Consider the following 16,840-nt stretch of genomic DNA (forward strand, 5'->3'; position numbering starts at 1 on the left):
CTCATGTGTGGATGGGTTCCACTTACTGTATTTTTGTGCAAGAACCATCATACAGACAACATTCAATATTAATTAATGCTTTTTTTTTTATATCAGTGCCATCACTGACTGTAAAGTAAGACTTAAATCAGAAATACAGCAGCCTGCTGCCACTGCCATTGAATAAGTAATCTGCATGTCTGTATGCTGTGACAAAAGAATCACTGTACCACAAAATGTCAACCGAAATACAGTTATAGCTGAGAAAGGAGGCAAGAAAAGCATTCAGCTGAAAATGTGATGTTAATATTTGCACAACTTATTCATTACTGCACCTCGGCAACTTTCATTTGTGCTGCTAATGAACCGAGCAGAATGAAGACTGAAGGTATTCTGCTATAGTGCTGAGATTATTATTTGCAAATATTTCCATCATTTAAACGTTCAAGTACAGAACTGAACCTGTAAGGAGTCATCATGGATGACAGAGAAACATCTTTCTAACAGAGAAAAAAGCTAAAGTTAGTTCCCTTTTATAGGTTCACTTCTATGCTGCGAAGCGGTCGCTATGGAAACACCTTTGGTGTGACGAATGTCTGAAGCGCCTAATACCATTACGCCATTTATATTGGCCAGTAGCGTCATGTATGCTCATTTCAGCGTGCTATGCGCGATTTCATCAGATTTCTTTTCCTTCCAGAAGCGGATTATCTGTTGTCCGTACAAAAGTATTTTTGTCGATTTCTTTGCTACTTTTAAGAGCAGTTTAACTCCTCTCAAGCGGACACGATGAGCTACAGAAAATGCATTGAGAAAAAGCCCTTGGGCCATGCAGGGGGATCCGTCCATAACAATGAGTTTGCTAAGTGTGGTCACTTCGCATGTGCTTCCTGTTTTCGCAAACGTCAGCGGCTCTCTGCAGTCAGTCAATGTTTTGGCACCCGCAGTTCAGCAGGTTCTAAACATAGAATGTTTAAGGCCCCTGGCAGATTATTGGGCCGCATTGGCAACGCCTGCCCGAGATCTCGCAGTGGGTACTACGTACCATTCGACATGGTTAAACCATCCAATTCCGAAAAGGGCCGCCTCCTTTCAGCGGGATTCTTCCCATGTCGGTCCATCCTTGGGAGGTCTCAGCTTTGAGTCAGGAGATTTTGTCACTCCTAGAGAAAGGGGCTATATAAGAAATACCCCCCATTCAGATGGAGTCGGGCTTCTACAGCTGTTACTTTGTTGTGCCCAAGAAGGATGGGGGTTTACGTCCAATTTTGGACTTGCGACGCCTAAATCTTGCATTCATAGTAAGCAAATTCAAGATGCTGACGTTAAATCAATTTGGCAATTGAATCGCCATTGGCTAGTAAAATTTTTTGTTTACTCGCCAGACTGATACTTGGCCGCATTCATCTTTCCCTCGATTGCAACCAGTCGTCCTTTGTAAAATGACACAGTTTTATAAATCGCTATGAAAGTACATTCTTAACATCTGTCAGTCAAGCAATATAATATGATAATCAATATTATTTAATGATAGAACTTTAGTAATTAGAATTAAAACTCGATAACCATGTATGAATGCATATTAGTCATTTTAACGGAACTTCGGACTGGTGCTGGTGCTTTTTTGGTCATTCAGTGTTTCTGTAAAAAAAAAATTAAAAATTGGGGAAAAACTAACAAAAATACTGATTAGATAATAATGATACGAATTCTACTAATAAGAACAATATAAAACGCACCAAGGATTAATGAGCTACTGGATTCATGAATATTAATCAGGTTGTGTGATACTTAGCCTCCAACTCACACTGGAGAGTAAAATGTGAAAATTTAATTTAGTCATCATTGAGTGAAGATTTAGTCGCATATGCGAGTGATTTACTCGCAATGTAGAGGGTTGTTATGAAGAATTCAAATCGTCAATTCAATTTTTTGTTTGTCAAAGTATCAACTTGCATGTGTGTCTTCTGTAAAGATTCAATTTATGAGCAGTGCTCATTAGAAGGTGACGTCTAATTGGCAGTGAGCTATTGATAGTCAACATCTGACAGGTTAATTTAACACAAACACGTTTACATGCCCGGCATGATTCAGTTCCATTTCACACCGCATGCACACATTCACATGTAAACATTTATTCTACAAGACATGGCTGCCAGGTTAGATGTACAACAAAAAGGAAGATAAGTGGTACTTGGAAGTCCATATATAGATGTATGGATGGATAGATGGACATATAGAGATGGATAGAAAGAAGGATTAACTTAGTAAGTTACACAAATAGTAAGTTTGTGTGTTTATATTTTTGTCTAAATGTTTTCCTAATATTGGCTATTATTATCAATCACATTTCCTCAAGCAAGTGGACCATGTATATGTGTGTCGCCTGTCACATTAAATAGGTTCCCTGATTCGTCTTGGCAGTTGCAGATGCAGGTGCAGAAGAAAGAGAAACACCTGAGGAACTTTCACTAAACCCCTGACTCACACTTCAGTCTCTCTCTCTATCCCCTCTCTCCCTCTCTCTCAGCACAGCTGGATTGAACAGAATGATCACTGGCTTGAGGAGGACCACAATCTGCTAGCTCCGTACACAGCCAAAGAGAGCAGAGAGAGGGAGCGTGAGAGCGCACGCTCAACTATCAGGTCACCCTGCTCGTAAAATCTGTGGTGTTCTAACATTGAGAACAGAGAGGAGCAAGAAGACTTTACTTCACAGACACAACAAACACTGCGCTTTCAGAAATGCATGGATTATGGGAACAACATTTTGTGTTTACACCTTACATTTTCCATTTTTCAGGCTTTTTGGTGGCAGTAAAAGTGTAGCAGGAAGACTTCAGGAGTGTTTTCAAAGAGGACAGAATGAAGCAAACCTCTGGACTCAATGGCTGGATGAAGGATGCTATGAAGCAAAGAAGGATACATGACCTCTAACCGATCTTGGGAGGTAACAAACTTTTGTCTTTGAGAGTCTGTCAGCATTAATAAGGGACATTATGAACTTGCATGCCAACATTTCAAAACCTGCACGTGAAAGCATCTTCACCTCTTTGAATCTGATGCCCTTTGACCCTGACACCTGGACACCGAGCCCGGACATCATGCTGGGTAATGTGGTGCGCAACATTTCGTATGGCTGCAACAAAAGTTGGGCTGATGCATCTCTCTTTCCCAATTTATCCATCAGTGGTACTTCCAGTGAAAAAACAGAACTGCTGTCATGGCAAAGGTGCAACGGTGAGACGAGTACAGAGGAGTTAGTTCGGAAAAATTGGGCTGCGCTACTGATTTTGGTTGTGGTCATTATTACGGTTACCGGGAACATTTTAGTAATCCTGGCTGTCAATCTGGAACGAAAACTGCAAAATGCCACCAATTACTTTCTCATGTCATTGGCAGTGGCAGACATGCTTCTGGGACTTCTGGTCATGCCTGTCTCCATGGTGACCATTGTGTATGGTGAGTCTGCTTCGATTTTGACAGCAGTAATTAATTATGTAGGCAGTGATGTTTGAATGTAAGCTTTCACTTACAAAGTGTTGAATGTTCATTCTGAATAACAGTAATGTGTGATATGCTTGTGGTAATGTCACTGTCAAAAGACATGGTCTTTTGATATCTGTCAGGTTGCAGTAGTTTCCAACCAGTACATTGAAACCATATAAAGAGTTATCGCTTAATGAGTTTCCACTGGAAAAGTTTGAAGCACAGATGTGGTTGAATTTGATAGGGGGAAGATGGAATTTTTTTTTTCTTTGGGATTTTCCCACCTACTTGAAAATAATGACTGGAATGGTGCTCTAAGTCGGACATGAATTAGATTAGATTGATCAACCTTGACCTCAGCAACAAGCGTCATTTGATATCATATCAAAGATGTCGACGACTGAAAATGGCGCAAAAAAAAACAAAAAATATATATAGATACAGTGTATATATATATATATACTAAGTCGGAAGATTAGATTGATCAACCTTGACCTCAGCAACAAGCGTCATTTGATATCATATCAAAGATGTCGACGACTCGACGACTGGCAAAAAAAAACAAAAAATATATATAGATACAGTGTATATATATATATATATATATATATATATATATTTACAAAGGCTACGTTCAAAGTGATGTCATGGTAATTTTACGTTTTAAAAATAAAATATTAATTTGAAAAGGGGATATTGCATTAGGCTCAGAGAAATGTCCACTTTGAAAACGAGCAAGCTGTGGGAGTTTTGTTTCGGAGAACCTAAAACTATATTTTTATAGAAAACTATAATTTATATTTTTATTATGGACATTTTTCGAATTATATTTCTTGAGGCATGTAATAGCAATAACCAATTATATGTCCATTTTATTCTTGAAAAACTGCTTACGTAAAGTAAAGTATGGTGTATTAACATACACATTGTTTGAAGTGACTTCTGCAACATACAATATTTGTGGTATTTCATGGTAATTTTCTAACCTGGCACATTTCTGACTGCATTTAAAATTTTAATTCACTGTTTTCACTGTTCTATTTAAATTTCAAGTTTTTAAAATATATGGCCATGTTTAATTATCATTCCACATTGTGTTGTTAATTTAGTTTTAATTCTAAGTCGTGTTTCATCAGGGAAATGTTCATTTCTGTGTAATTTTTTATTTGTGTACTTAAAGTGGATGTGTTAATTGATCATTAGTGGCCTTGTATACACTGACGAGGCGATTTTCATGCAAACGGTTTGCTGGATGACATTGTGGATCATTTTATTTGCCCCTATATTTTATAATGAGTCCAAACAAATGAAAAATGCATGGTTTAGCACAAATTGATTTTATTTGGAGTTTGAAAATCTGTTTACTATTCCAGTAGGAATAAGAAATGTGTTTTTCTGATGGAGCTTGACAGTGAGATGTCATTGTCACGCTGTATTTCAGGCTGTCGTCTGTGTGCCGAGGCAGCGGCTTTGAAGAACTCGGAGACGGAGAGGTTAAGATCGCACAAGAGTGTGCATGAGAGAAACATGCCACCCTCTTCACAATTTCCATCTCTCTCTGTGTCTCTCTTCTGTTCATCTGTCCCCTCTGTATTTGCTGTGGGAAGTATTAGTACTAGTCAGACTGTGGATGTGAATAAATGTCATGTCACTGTTTCCGGACAGAGTCACATGTTACAGCTAAAACCTTGTTAACATTTCAAGGTGTGTGTGAGTGGAATAACCTCTGCTGCTTACTAAATCCGTCCGTTAAATGGTCAGACAAAATAACCCATTAAACATGATGTTGAGGGAGAATTCTGAGAGAAAGTCTAATTATTTTCTGCTGCATACAGGCTGGACTGATGCTATTCAAATCCACTGGATGCTGGAGACACTTAGCACTTCACCTGTACTCTTATGAAGCAATTTGTCTTTGTCTCCTGGCTGGCTATGCTTTTTTTTTTGGTTTTGTTGTTCAGGAAAATCAACACTATTGTTGCTTGAGCATTTTTTTGGTCTTTATTCTTCCTAATTAATTGACTTGATTAAACTCTTTTGTCCTTCTGTTTGATGGTTGAGTCACATTCTGTCTGTTCCATTCTCTCTTTCTCTCTCTCGCTGTCTCACATGCATGCATATGCATACACAAACACAGTGTTTCCTGAGAATGTTGCTGTAAAAATGATAGATTCATTCATTCTTTCTAAAGCAGGGCATTTAGACAGTGAGTCTGTGGGTTTATATTTTCTTTAAAAAATATACTGGATGCCAATTATCATGAATGCAGCTCATATTTAGAGGAATAATCTTGTTTAACTGCTTAAGCGTTGGCGTGTAACTCATGGTGGTAGAGATGCACCGATATTACAATTATGGCTGATACCAATAAGCCCATAATAATTTCCATATTAAGATTATATGAATATGTTTTGATATTACATTTATTTCTATTATTTAATTGTAATACTTTCATATGAAAAATATACAATGTTTCATCTAAGTAAATTAAAGGGGTCATGAAATGGAGAATCAAAATGCTCTTGATATTTACACATACAGTATAAGAGTTTAATTGTGATAAAAATCATACTGCAGGTTTCAGAACTCCCCAGTTTAAAATATGAGTTATTCTTTTCTACCATTCTGAAATGACAGGAGGATCGTAACATCACGATTCTCCTTGTCATGCCCCTTAACATGCGTCATAGTCCTATGTAATCAAGGAGGTTTGTTCTGAACAACACATGTCTGTCCAAAGCTTGTGACTCTCAGAACCGTTCTGGAGATGAGGTGGAATGTCCTCATATATTGAGCTGGCAGATGCTGAAAACACAGTGAGCGTCACGTGTGTTTGAGTTTGTGTATTGGACGAAACCGCGCCATTCATTCTGACTAAAATACATTTAGCTAAAATAATTGTTATTGGATAATAAATGTGCCATATGTAGAATTTTAAACCTACAAGTAAGTGTATATTTATGATAGCAGTAACTGTAAGTGACTGTTGTAATGGGGTAATCAAAATATAATGCAATTAGCCTGTGCTTTTGTTTTTATTTTTAGTTTTGTGAATTTAACTTCTGCTTTAAAAAGCATTATTTTTGTTTTTAGATTCTAATGTTAGACTGTACGGTGCATTGAAGTTAGCCAATCATAACAGAGGGCGTTTACTTCAGTTTCTGCAGGTAACGGCCCTTGAAATTGAGTGAGTTTCACAGACAGTGAAAATGGACATTTTTGGTGTTAAAAAACTTTGCAAACTAATCTTGAGAAAACTGCATTTCATGACCCCTTTAAAAAAATCTAAATGCTCCAAGTGAATATAGACATCACAACATTATAATATACAATATAAACAATATTTTATTTTTTCAGATTTGCCAAAGATTACATACATTTTTTTGTGTTTTTAAAAGGTTAATTTAAAGGGAGTATCATATCATGGCCAACTTGATCTGAATGTACAATTGGAGGAATGCACTGCACATTTAAATGCCACTTGCATTTTCTTCAGAAAATGTAAAAATTGTCTTGTTTGGAATAAGCTGATTGATCAGATGATAATTAGTGTGTCTTTGAATTGATAATGGGTTGATTCAGCAGCCAGCTGCTCTGTACTGTACCAGCAGTGGCCACATGCAGTCACAAAGGAAAGAAGCTAATCGCTATAATACTGTGGGCTGCTCCCCCAGTTCAAGACTGCAGAACAGTGTACTGCAACACAGATATTCTGATAAAGAACATTGTATGTAAACAAATGTGTAGTGTGCACACATTCAGAGAGACTTGAAAAAGGGTAATTCCTGATGGACAGATGTCTTTCATTTGAGACATGGCCTAGTGGATAATGCACATATTCTGACACTGTTGCACAGTTGGGGGAAATGAGTTTGTGTCATTTTATATCTATTATCTATCCACCCACTTCAGTTTTCTGTAAATTTTTTATTGTACTAAAAAAAGCCATAAAAATAATTGAAAAAGGGTTATAACAGTAAGGTGGAAATTCACCAAGAACGAATTGCAACTGCTGATAGTGCTGTTAATTTAAGCAAATGTGGAAATCCAGCATAGATGCACCCACAAAATTAGCTCTGAACGCAATTTGCACACCATGTTTTCTCATCTTGAGGACTGTAAAGTATCTCTCCACCACTGCAATCCAGCCACCTGAATTGGCTCTTTAAAATGCAACAGGTCTACATGTATGATTGCCTATCATCATTTGATCATCATTTTATGATGTTTAATAGAAAATGTATACGCCTTCACATTATCATTTGAGGGAATGTCTTCGTAGAAACATTTCTGAGAACCAGTGATGAGGATCAGCGAAACACCACTGAAACTTCCACTGAATCACTTGTAAACACAGACGGATTCCAGTCGTCTTAGAGGAGAGCAGAGAGGCTGAAGTGCTTTCAAAAGAGTGGAGATGACAGAGAGATCGAGATACAGACACATCGGACAGAGATCTTAAAAAAGTTCACGAGAGAGGGATCACATCTGAAGCAGCAGGGGTGATAAAATCAGAGAGGACGTACTAGAGCTGTGATGAAGCCCACACGCAGTAATCATTTTATAGAGGCGTTTTATAAATAGCAGCGCATGTTTCTAACCCATTATCCAAACAGGTAAGAATAGCGGTGTGTGTGTCCATTATCTCATAGGAGGTAGGGAGCCAAAAAAAAAAAAATACAAATACAAATTTTGATCAATTTTCCTATTAAAAGTTGACTATTAATATCCAACCAAAAGTTAGTAATAATTATGTTATGTTATAATATATTATGTTATATTATATTATTGTAGTTTTTATTTTTGAAGCAATTGAATAAAGTTAAAACTGCATAAACTTGATGTGACTTGATTCTAATGAATGTGAATGAAGGGAATAAAGCAAAAAGCCATGTGAGGTCATGCTGTTAATGATAATTAAAAGTGATAAAGGCATTAGTTTTTAATTAATAGCTACATTTATTACATAATATAATTCACAAGTCTGACTAGATACAGTGTATATATATATATATATATATATATATATATATATTTACAAAGGCTACGTTCAAAGTGATGTCATGGTAATTTTACGTTTTAAAAATAAAATATTAATTTGAAAAGGGGATATTGCATTAGGCTCAGAGAAATGTCCACTTTGAAAACGAGCAAGCTGTGGGAGTTTTGTTTCGGAGAACCTAAAACTATATTTTTATAGAAAACTATAATTTATATTTTTATTATGGACATTTTTCGAATTATATTTCTTGAGGCATGTAATAGCAATAACCAATTATATGTCCATTTTATTCTTGAAAAACTGCTTACGTAAAGTAAAGTATGGTGTATTAACATACACATTGTTTGAAGTGACTTCTGCAACATACAATATTTGTGGTATTTCATGGTAATTTTCTAACCTGGCACATTTCTGACTGCATTTAAAATTTTAATTCACTGTTTTCACTGTTCTATTTAAATTTCAAGTTTTTAAAATATATGGCCATGTTTAATTATCATTCCACATTGTGTTGTTAATTTAGTTTTAATTCTAAGTCGTGTTTCATCAGGGAAATGTTCATTTCTGTGTAATTTTTTATTTGTGTACTTAAAGTGGATGTGTTAATTGATCATTAGTGGCCTTGTATACACTGACGAGGCGATTTTCATGCAAACGGTTTGCTGGATGACATTGTGGATCATTTTATTTGCCCCTATATTTTATAATGAGTCCAAACAAATGAAAAATGCATGGTTTAGCACAAATTGATTTTATTTGGAGTTTGAAAATCTGTTTACTATTCCAGTAGGAATAAGAAATGTGTTTTTCTGATGGAGCTTGACAGTGAGATGTCATTGTCACGCTGTATTTCAGGCTGTCGTCTGTGTGCCGAGGCAGCGGCTTTGAAGAACTCGGAGACGGAGAGGTTAAGATCGCACAAGAGTGTGCATGAGAGAAACATGCCACCCTCTTCACAATTTCCATCTCTCTCTGTGTCTCTCTTCTGTTCATCTGTCCCCTCTGTATTTGCTGTGGGAAGTATTAGTACTAGTCAGACTGTGGATGTGAATAAATGTCATGTCACTGTTTCCGGACAGAGTCACATGTTACAGCTAAAACCTTGTTAACATTTCAAGGTGTGTGTGAGTGGAATAACCTCTGCTGCTTACTAAATCCGTCCGTTAAATGGTCAGACAAAATAACCCATTAAACATGATGTTGAGGGAGAATTCTGAGAGAAAGTCTAATTATTTTCTGCTGCATACAGGCTGGACTGATGCTATTCAAATCCACTGGATGCTGGAGACACTTAGCACTTCACCTGTACTCTTATGAAGCAATTTGTCTTTGTCTCCTGGCTGGCTATGCTTTTTTTTTTGGTTTTGTTGTTCAGGAAAATCAACACTATTGTTGCTTGAGCATTTTTTTGGTCTTTATTCTTCCTAATTAATTGACTTGATTAAACTCTTTTGTCCTTCTGTTTGATGGTTGAGTCACATTCTGTCTGTTCCATTCTCTCTTTCTCTCTCTCGCTGTCTCACATGCATGCATATGCATACACAAACACAGTGTTTCCTGAGAATGTTGCTGTAAAAATGATAGATTCATTCATTCTTTCTAAAGCAGGGCATTTAGACAGTGAGTCTGTGGGTTTATATTTTCTTTAAAAAATATACTGGATGCCAATTATCATGAATGCAGCTCATATTTAGAGGAATAATCTTGTTTAACTGCTTAAGCGTTGGCGTGTAACTCATGGTGGTAGAGATGCACCGATATTACAATTATGGCTGATACCAATAAGCCCATAATAATTTCCATATTAAGATTATATGAATATGTTTTGATATTACATTTATTTCTATTATTTAATTGTAATACTTTCATATGAAAAATATACAATGTTTCATCTAAGTAAATTAAAGGGGTCATGAAATGGAGAATCAAAATGCTCTTGATATTTACACATACAGTATAAGAGTTTAATTGTGATAAAAATCATACTGCAGGTTTCAGAACTCCCCAGTTTAAAATATGAGTTATTCTTTTCTACCATTCTGAAATGACAGGAGGATCGTAACATCACGATTCTCCTTGTCATGCCCCTTAACATGCGTCATAGTCCTATGTAATCAAGGAGGTTTGTTCTGAACAACACATGTCTGTCCAAAGCTTGTGACTCTCAGAACCGTTCTGGAGATGAGGTGGAATGTCCTCATATATTGAGCTGGCAGATGCTGAAAACACAGTGAGCGTCACGTGTGTTTGAGTTTGTGTATTGGACGAAACCGCGCCATTCATTCTGACTAAAATACATTTAGCTAAAATAATTGTTATTGGATAATAAATGTGCCATATGTAGAATTTTAAACCTACAAGTAAGTGTATATTTATGATAGCAGTAACTGTAAGTGACTGTTGTAATGGGGTAATCAAAATATAATGCAATTAGCCTGTGCTTTTGTTTTTATTTTTAGTTTTGTGAATTTAACTTCTGCTTTAAAAAGCATTATTTTTGTTTTTAGATTCTAATGTTAGACTGTACGGTGCATTGAAGTTAGCCAATCATAACAGAGGGCGTTTACTTCAGTTTCTGCAGGTAACGGCCCTTGAAATTGAGTGAGTTTCACAGACAGTGAAAATGGACATTTTTGGTGTTAAAAAACTTTGCAAACTAATCTTGAGAAAACTGCATTTCATGACCCCTTTAAAAAAATCTAAATGCTCCAAGTGAATATAGACATCACAACATTATAATATACAATATAAACAATATTTTATTTTTTCAGATTTGCCAAAGATTACATACATTTTTTTGTGTTTTTAAAAGGTTAATTTAAAGGGAGTATCATATCATGGCCAACTTGATCTGAATGTACAATTGGAGGAATGCACTGCACATTTAAACGCCACTTGCATTTTCTTCAGAAAATGTAAAAATTGTCTTGTTTGGAATAAGCTGATTGATCAGATGATAATTAGTGTGTCTTTGAATTGATAATGGGTTGATTCAGCAGCCAGCTGCTCTGTACTGTACCAGCAGTGGCCACATGCAGTCACAAAGGAAAGAAGCTAATCGCTATAATACTGTGGGCTGCTCCCCCAGTTCAAGACTGCAGAACAGTGTACTGCAACACAGATATTCTGATAAAGAACATTGTATGTAAACAAATGTGTAGTGTGCACACATTCAGAGAGACTTGAAAAAGGGTAATTCCTGATGGACAGATGTCTTTCATTTGAGACATGGCCTAGTGGATAATGCACATATTCTGACACTGTTGCACAGTTGGGGGAAATGAGTTTGTGTCATTTTATATCTATTATCTATCCACCCACTTCAGTTTTCTGTAAATTTTTTATTGTACTAAAAAAAGCCATAAAAATAATTGAAAAAGGGTTATAACAGTAAGGTGGAAATTCACCAAGAACGAATTGCAACTGCTGATAGTGCTGTTAATTTAAGCAAATGTGGAAATCCAGCATAGATGCACCCACAAAATTAGCTCTGAACGCAATTTGCACACCATGTTTTCTCATCTTGAGGACTGTAAAGTATCTCTCCACCACTGCAATCCAGCCACCTGAATTGGCTCTTTAAAATGCAACAGGTCTACATGTATGATTGCCTATCATCATTTGATCATCATTTTATGATGTTTAATAGAAAATGTATACGCCTTCACATTATCATTTGAGGGAATGTCTTCGTAGAAACATTTCTGAGAACCAGTGATGAGGATCAGCGAAACACCACTGAAACTTCCACTGAATCACTTGTAAACACAGACGGATTCCAGTCGTCTTAGAGGAGAGCAGAGAGGCTGAAGTGCTTTCAAAAGAGTGGAGATGACAGAGAGATCGAGATACAGACACATCGGACAGAGATCTTAAAAAAGTTCACGAGAGAGGGATCACATCTGAAGCAGCAGGGGTGATAAAATCAGAGAGGACGTACTAGAGCTGTGATGAAGCCCACACGCAGTAATCATTTTATAGAGGCGTTTTATAAATAGCAGCGCATGTTTCTAACCCATTATCCAAACAGGTAAGAATAGCGGTGTGTGTGTCCATTATCTCATAGGAGGTAGGGAGCCAAAAAAAAAAAAATACAAATACAAATTTTGATCAATTTTCCTATTAAAAGTTGACTATTAATATCCAACCAAAAGTTAGTAATAATTATGTTATAATATATTATGTTATATTATATTATTGTAGTTTTTATTTTTGAAGCAATTGAATAAAGTTAAAACTGCATAAACTTGATGTGACTTGATTCTAATGAATGTGAATGAAGGGAATAAAGCAAAAAGCCATGTGAGGTCATGCTGTTAATGATAATTAAAAGTGATAAAGGCATTAGTTTTTAATTAATAGCTACATTTATTACATAATATAATTCACAAGTCTGACTGTAGGCTGTTTAGAGTTACCAAGCAATTTATGTTAATATAGAATATCCTGTATTAATGTACCTTAGCTGTGTCAGATTTTCAGTATAGCCGTTCTTGTACGCTTGTATATTTTTGCTCTTCATTGTTCCTCTTTTGTTTGTGTTTGTTTTCCATAGATCCGGATGGAGTGACAGTTAGGGAAGCCAAAATAAATGGGATCAGAATACACGCAGACACTAATTTCCCCCTGATTCTCTAAAACCTCTCAATCTCCCAAACGGCTCCACAGCAGAGCTCTGGCATAATCCCCCTGCCACGTCATGTCACCATGACGATAGAGTGTTCCAGAACAACACTCAAAGCTCAATAGCTGCTGTTAATGCAGCATTGATGGTTCTCTGGCACAGGTGGTCTCTAGGTTGCCACGGCACTCACCGACTAAAAAGAGAGGAGTGACTTAATGAGCAGCATGAAGGGCTAATGATGAGCATCTGCGTAGACACTTTAATATATCTTTCATTTCATTCTCATTAGGGTCATGGTCGCTTTAAGCACTTGACAACTGGGCCACATCAGTAATGGCTGTTTAACTATTCTCTATTGAACATACACCTGCATTATAGATCTGGGGTGGGTTGTTCTTTCTTCTGAATGGATATGGATAGCCATCATCATGTTCCTAAATGTGAGCTGCAACTCTTTTGCGTTTGCTGTTACAGCATAAAACCCTGTGTCTTATTCACTAACCACCCGCAGTTCAGTTTAATCAGGTGCTAACTATGCTGGAATAGCAAATTCAAATTGCATTCAAATTCAAATGTGTATTCAAATGAAGTCATCGTCATTCTTTTTAGCACAAACACGCCTCCTTTCTATGTAAATTAGGATTACAGATTGCACTTTATTAAATATAACTCATCTCGATTTGCCTACCGCAGTTAGCGTTGCCAAAGAAAAAGATTTATATAGATCATGGAAGCAGTTATTCATCAAACGAAGATCAAACAATGACGTTATAACCAGAAACATATCCAGATGTGTGGTGTTGTTGACAACATTTTCTCATTTTAAAGATAGTAAATAAGTAAATAAGAGTGGCACTAAACCAACACAAACAGCATGTGCAAATAAATAATGCTATCAGTATGCGTAATTCATTCACCCCTAAATGATTCAAGGAAATAATAATAACAACAGATTGATTGGAAAAATGTGCCTCTATACCTACATTTTTGTAAAACTCCAAAAATGTACATATGCTAGTGCCAGTAAAACAATGTTATTCCTTTTAACACAAATTATAATTACAGGGACAGATATCAATTAATAAAGACTTACTTTTGCATGGTTCCTTGCACAATACTACGTTATGACCTCAAAACAGTTATAACATAATACATGATTTGTAAACTAATACATTTTCATGTTTGCATCACATAACTAGCTCCATATGTATGCCTTTTCAGATGTAGTAAACTTGCTTGACAGCTCACCTGGTACAGCACTGCACTCGCAAAGCGATTGGGTACAAGTCCTCTGAAACATTATTCTTGATAAAAGAGCTCAAAGACATATATAAGCAAGCTAAAAAAGCATGGTTGCTTCAGCAAATGCATTATCTCAAGTTTGAAACACTCTGTTAGGTTTGGTTTGGGGTTTGTGTACTTGGTACGTTATTTTCAAATGCAATAGAGCATTATTAGTGCCGCTCAATGGACATTTCATTTTCGAAGTGCTGTGATATTTACATAACCTAACAATGTGAACAAAGTAAAAACATTGCCAGATTCACATTCATCTGTTTAGGATAAAACTGAAGACACTTTTAGGGCCCATTACTGGACATTTCACTTTGAAAGTGTTGTAAAATGCACAAGAAGCAGCATAATGTAATTTTGCAGAAATGCCGCCACAGGCACTTTTTTTCCCACTGAGCCTAGGTGAATAATAAATTGCTCAAAACTAATAAATAAAAGTGCATTTTCAAAAATTTAAATTTCATCATGTTTAGCATTGTTTCTCATGTCTTGTATCTCATTGTGACTCGCCAGTTTGAATGTGTGCAAGTACAAATTAGATTTTTGCTTCAGAAGACAATATAAGATTTATAAGGACTATTTTTCTGCAAATTGTATGATTTTTATTTATTTTGGAGTTTGATAGCCCCTCTTTAAAACGTGTCCATTCAGAAGGGTTTGGAAGAAAGATGATTAGGAAATAATTCCATTTGTGTATGAACTCATCATCATTTTGAGTTGTTTGCAGGACAAACAAGAGGTAAAGAGACAGAGTGAAGTGGTGAGAAAGGTGTGTGGGTGTGGGGATAGGAAGGGGTGATTAATTAGTCTGATAGATTGAGGGCTGCTTAACGAGGCAGAGGATGAGTTCAGGAAGGGTCAGGGAAAACGGGGTGAGCCAGCGGTATTGTAATTATCCTTCCACCGACACAAATGCACAGACACACTCCTCATGACATTACAGTGAGATTTCTTCCTGCTTTAGGCAAATATCATAGAATTTTTTTTCTTCTTTTTTTGAGATGGTGACACACAGTGATGCATGTAATCATGCCCTCAGTGGTCATTTCACTGGCATCCGGCTCAAATCAGTGCTTACATGAAACGCATTTCAATATGTTCCGGCACTCTAGAGTCAAGTCTTTGGTAAGATTTCTCATTCAGCTTGCTGAAATCTTGGGCTTGTGGTAAGGCAAAGCTTTTAAGGTGGCGGTGCGTATGCGTGTGTGTGTATTCATAGTTAATGTTTCCAGAGAGGCTGTATGGTTAAATTCACTGTAATTGCATACACAGCACTGCAAATGGGGACGTTCCATGGACTGATTGTTTTTGCTTCCATTAAATTCCATTATATTTTTTGTCAATGGGAACAGAAACAGTTTAGTTATCAACATTCTTCAAAATATCTTCTTTTGTGATCCACAAAATAAAGAAATTCATACAGGCTTTGAATGACATGAGGGTTAATGACTATCTCTTTATTTACTACATTGTAATACCATTTTAACAAATGAGGACATCCTCAAATGGAGGTTTTGTCAGATTTAGCTCAGTTCTGGGTATAGATTTGTCCCCAAAATATGGTACATACTCACTGCTTTTTATGGTGTCCTTCAACCAAATCAGACTATTATCCTGCTTGGCCAGATAACAATTGGCTTTCCTCTGAGGCACTGGCACAGATCTGAGAGAATTTGTCAGGTTGTTTTTGGGTCTGAGTATTAAATTACGCCTTCATTATTTAGGGCATCCCCTGAGCCTGTACCGATGAGCAACTCCAATTAGACAAACTGTCTGAAGGGTTTTAAATCGAGTCTTTGCCCTTCATTTGTTTCCCTTTCCCTTTCAGTCACAAGCACAAACACACATACATGTATGACATTTTGTATTAATGGATTATTAATTAGCCTCTGGTTTTGATGTGGCGTCTCTTGTTTGAGCTTTATTGAATAAAGCTACAGCTGGAGAATCCTCAGAGCGGAGAAATGGATGACGTTCTTCATCTCTCATAGTCTATTCATAAGCACCTCTTCTGCCTGCCAGTGATTGACCTTTTATTATTTTACTTCTATGTTTTCCTGTTTGTGCTTCTTTCATCAAGACTTTGATTTTTATTTGTGCCATGATGCATACCGCTACATCAAACAGTTCCCCCATCTTAATATTCTCTAAAAAGACCTTCATCTCTTCATATCATAAGCTCTGATCCTCTCTCTCTCTTTCAAATCATGCTGTAGGCACTTTCCACGAAATGGGGTATAAAATAGGCCTGAAACTCTTTTTTATTTTTCAATAAATAGTCATTTAAATGAAGTGCTTAAACTTCTGAATATGCTGATCAACGGGCTGAGAAGACCAACCTAAATATTATATAAATATTATACGTTTTTATTTATTTATTTTTGTTACTATTTATTTTCGGTGTGGTTTGATGTAATATCATAAATCACATAAATACAGTTTAATACTGTCTA

At 36.3% G+C, this 16,840-nt stretch overlaps 1 protein-coding gene across 1 annotated transcript in view; it reads left to right on the forward strand.

Moving 5' to 3' along the window:
• The first annotated feature begins 2,806 nt into the window (after positions 1 to 2,806).
• LOC107601068 (5-hydroxytryptamine receptor 2A-like) overlaps positions 2,807 to 16,840 on the forward strand; it is a 29,145-nt gene continuing 15,111 nt past the window's right edge. The window contains exon 1 of the mRNA XM_016293077.1: positions 2,807 to 3,441. Within this exon, the coding sequence (XP_016148563.1) occupies positions 2,979 to 3,441 (463 nt within the window). The 5' untranslated portion in view covers positions 2,807 to 2,978. The remainder of the gene's footprint in view (positions 3,442 to 16,840) is intronic.

This window comes from Sinocyclocheilus grahami, unplaced genomic scaffold (genome assembly GCF_001515645.1).
Source record: "Sinocyclocheilus grahami isolate Dianchi unplaced genomic scaffold, SAMN03320097.WGS_v1.1 scaffold298.1, whole genome shotgun sequence".
Classification (NCBI taxonomy): Eukaryota; Metazoa; Chordata; class Actinopteri; order Cypriniformes; family Cyprinidae; genus Sinocyclocheilus; species Sinocyclocheilus grahami.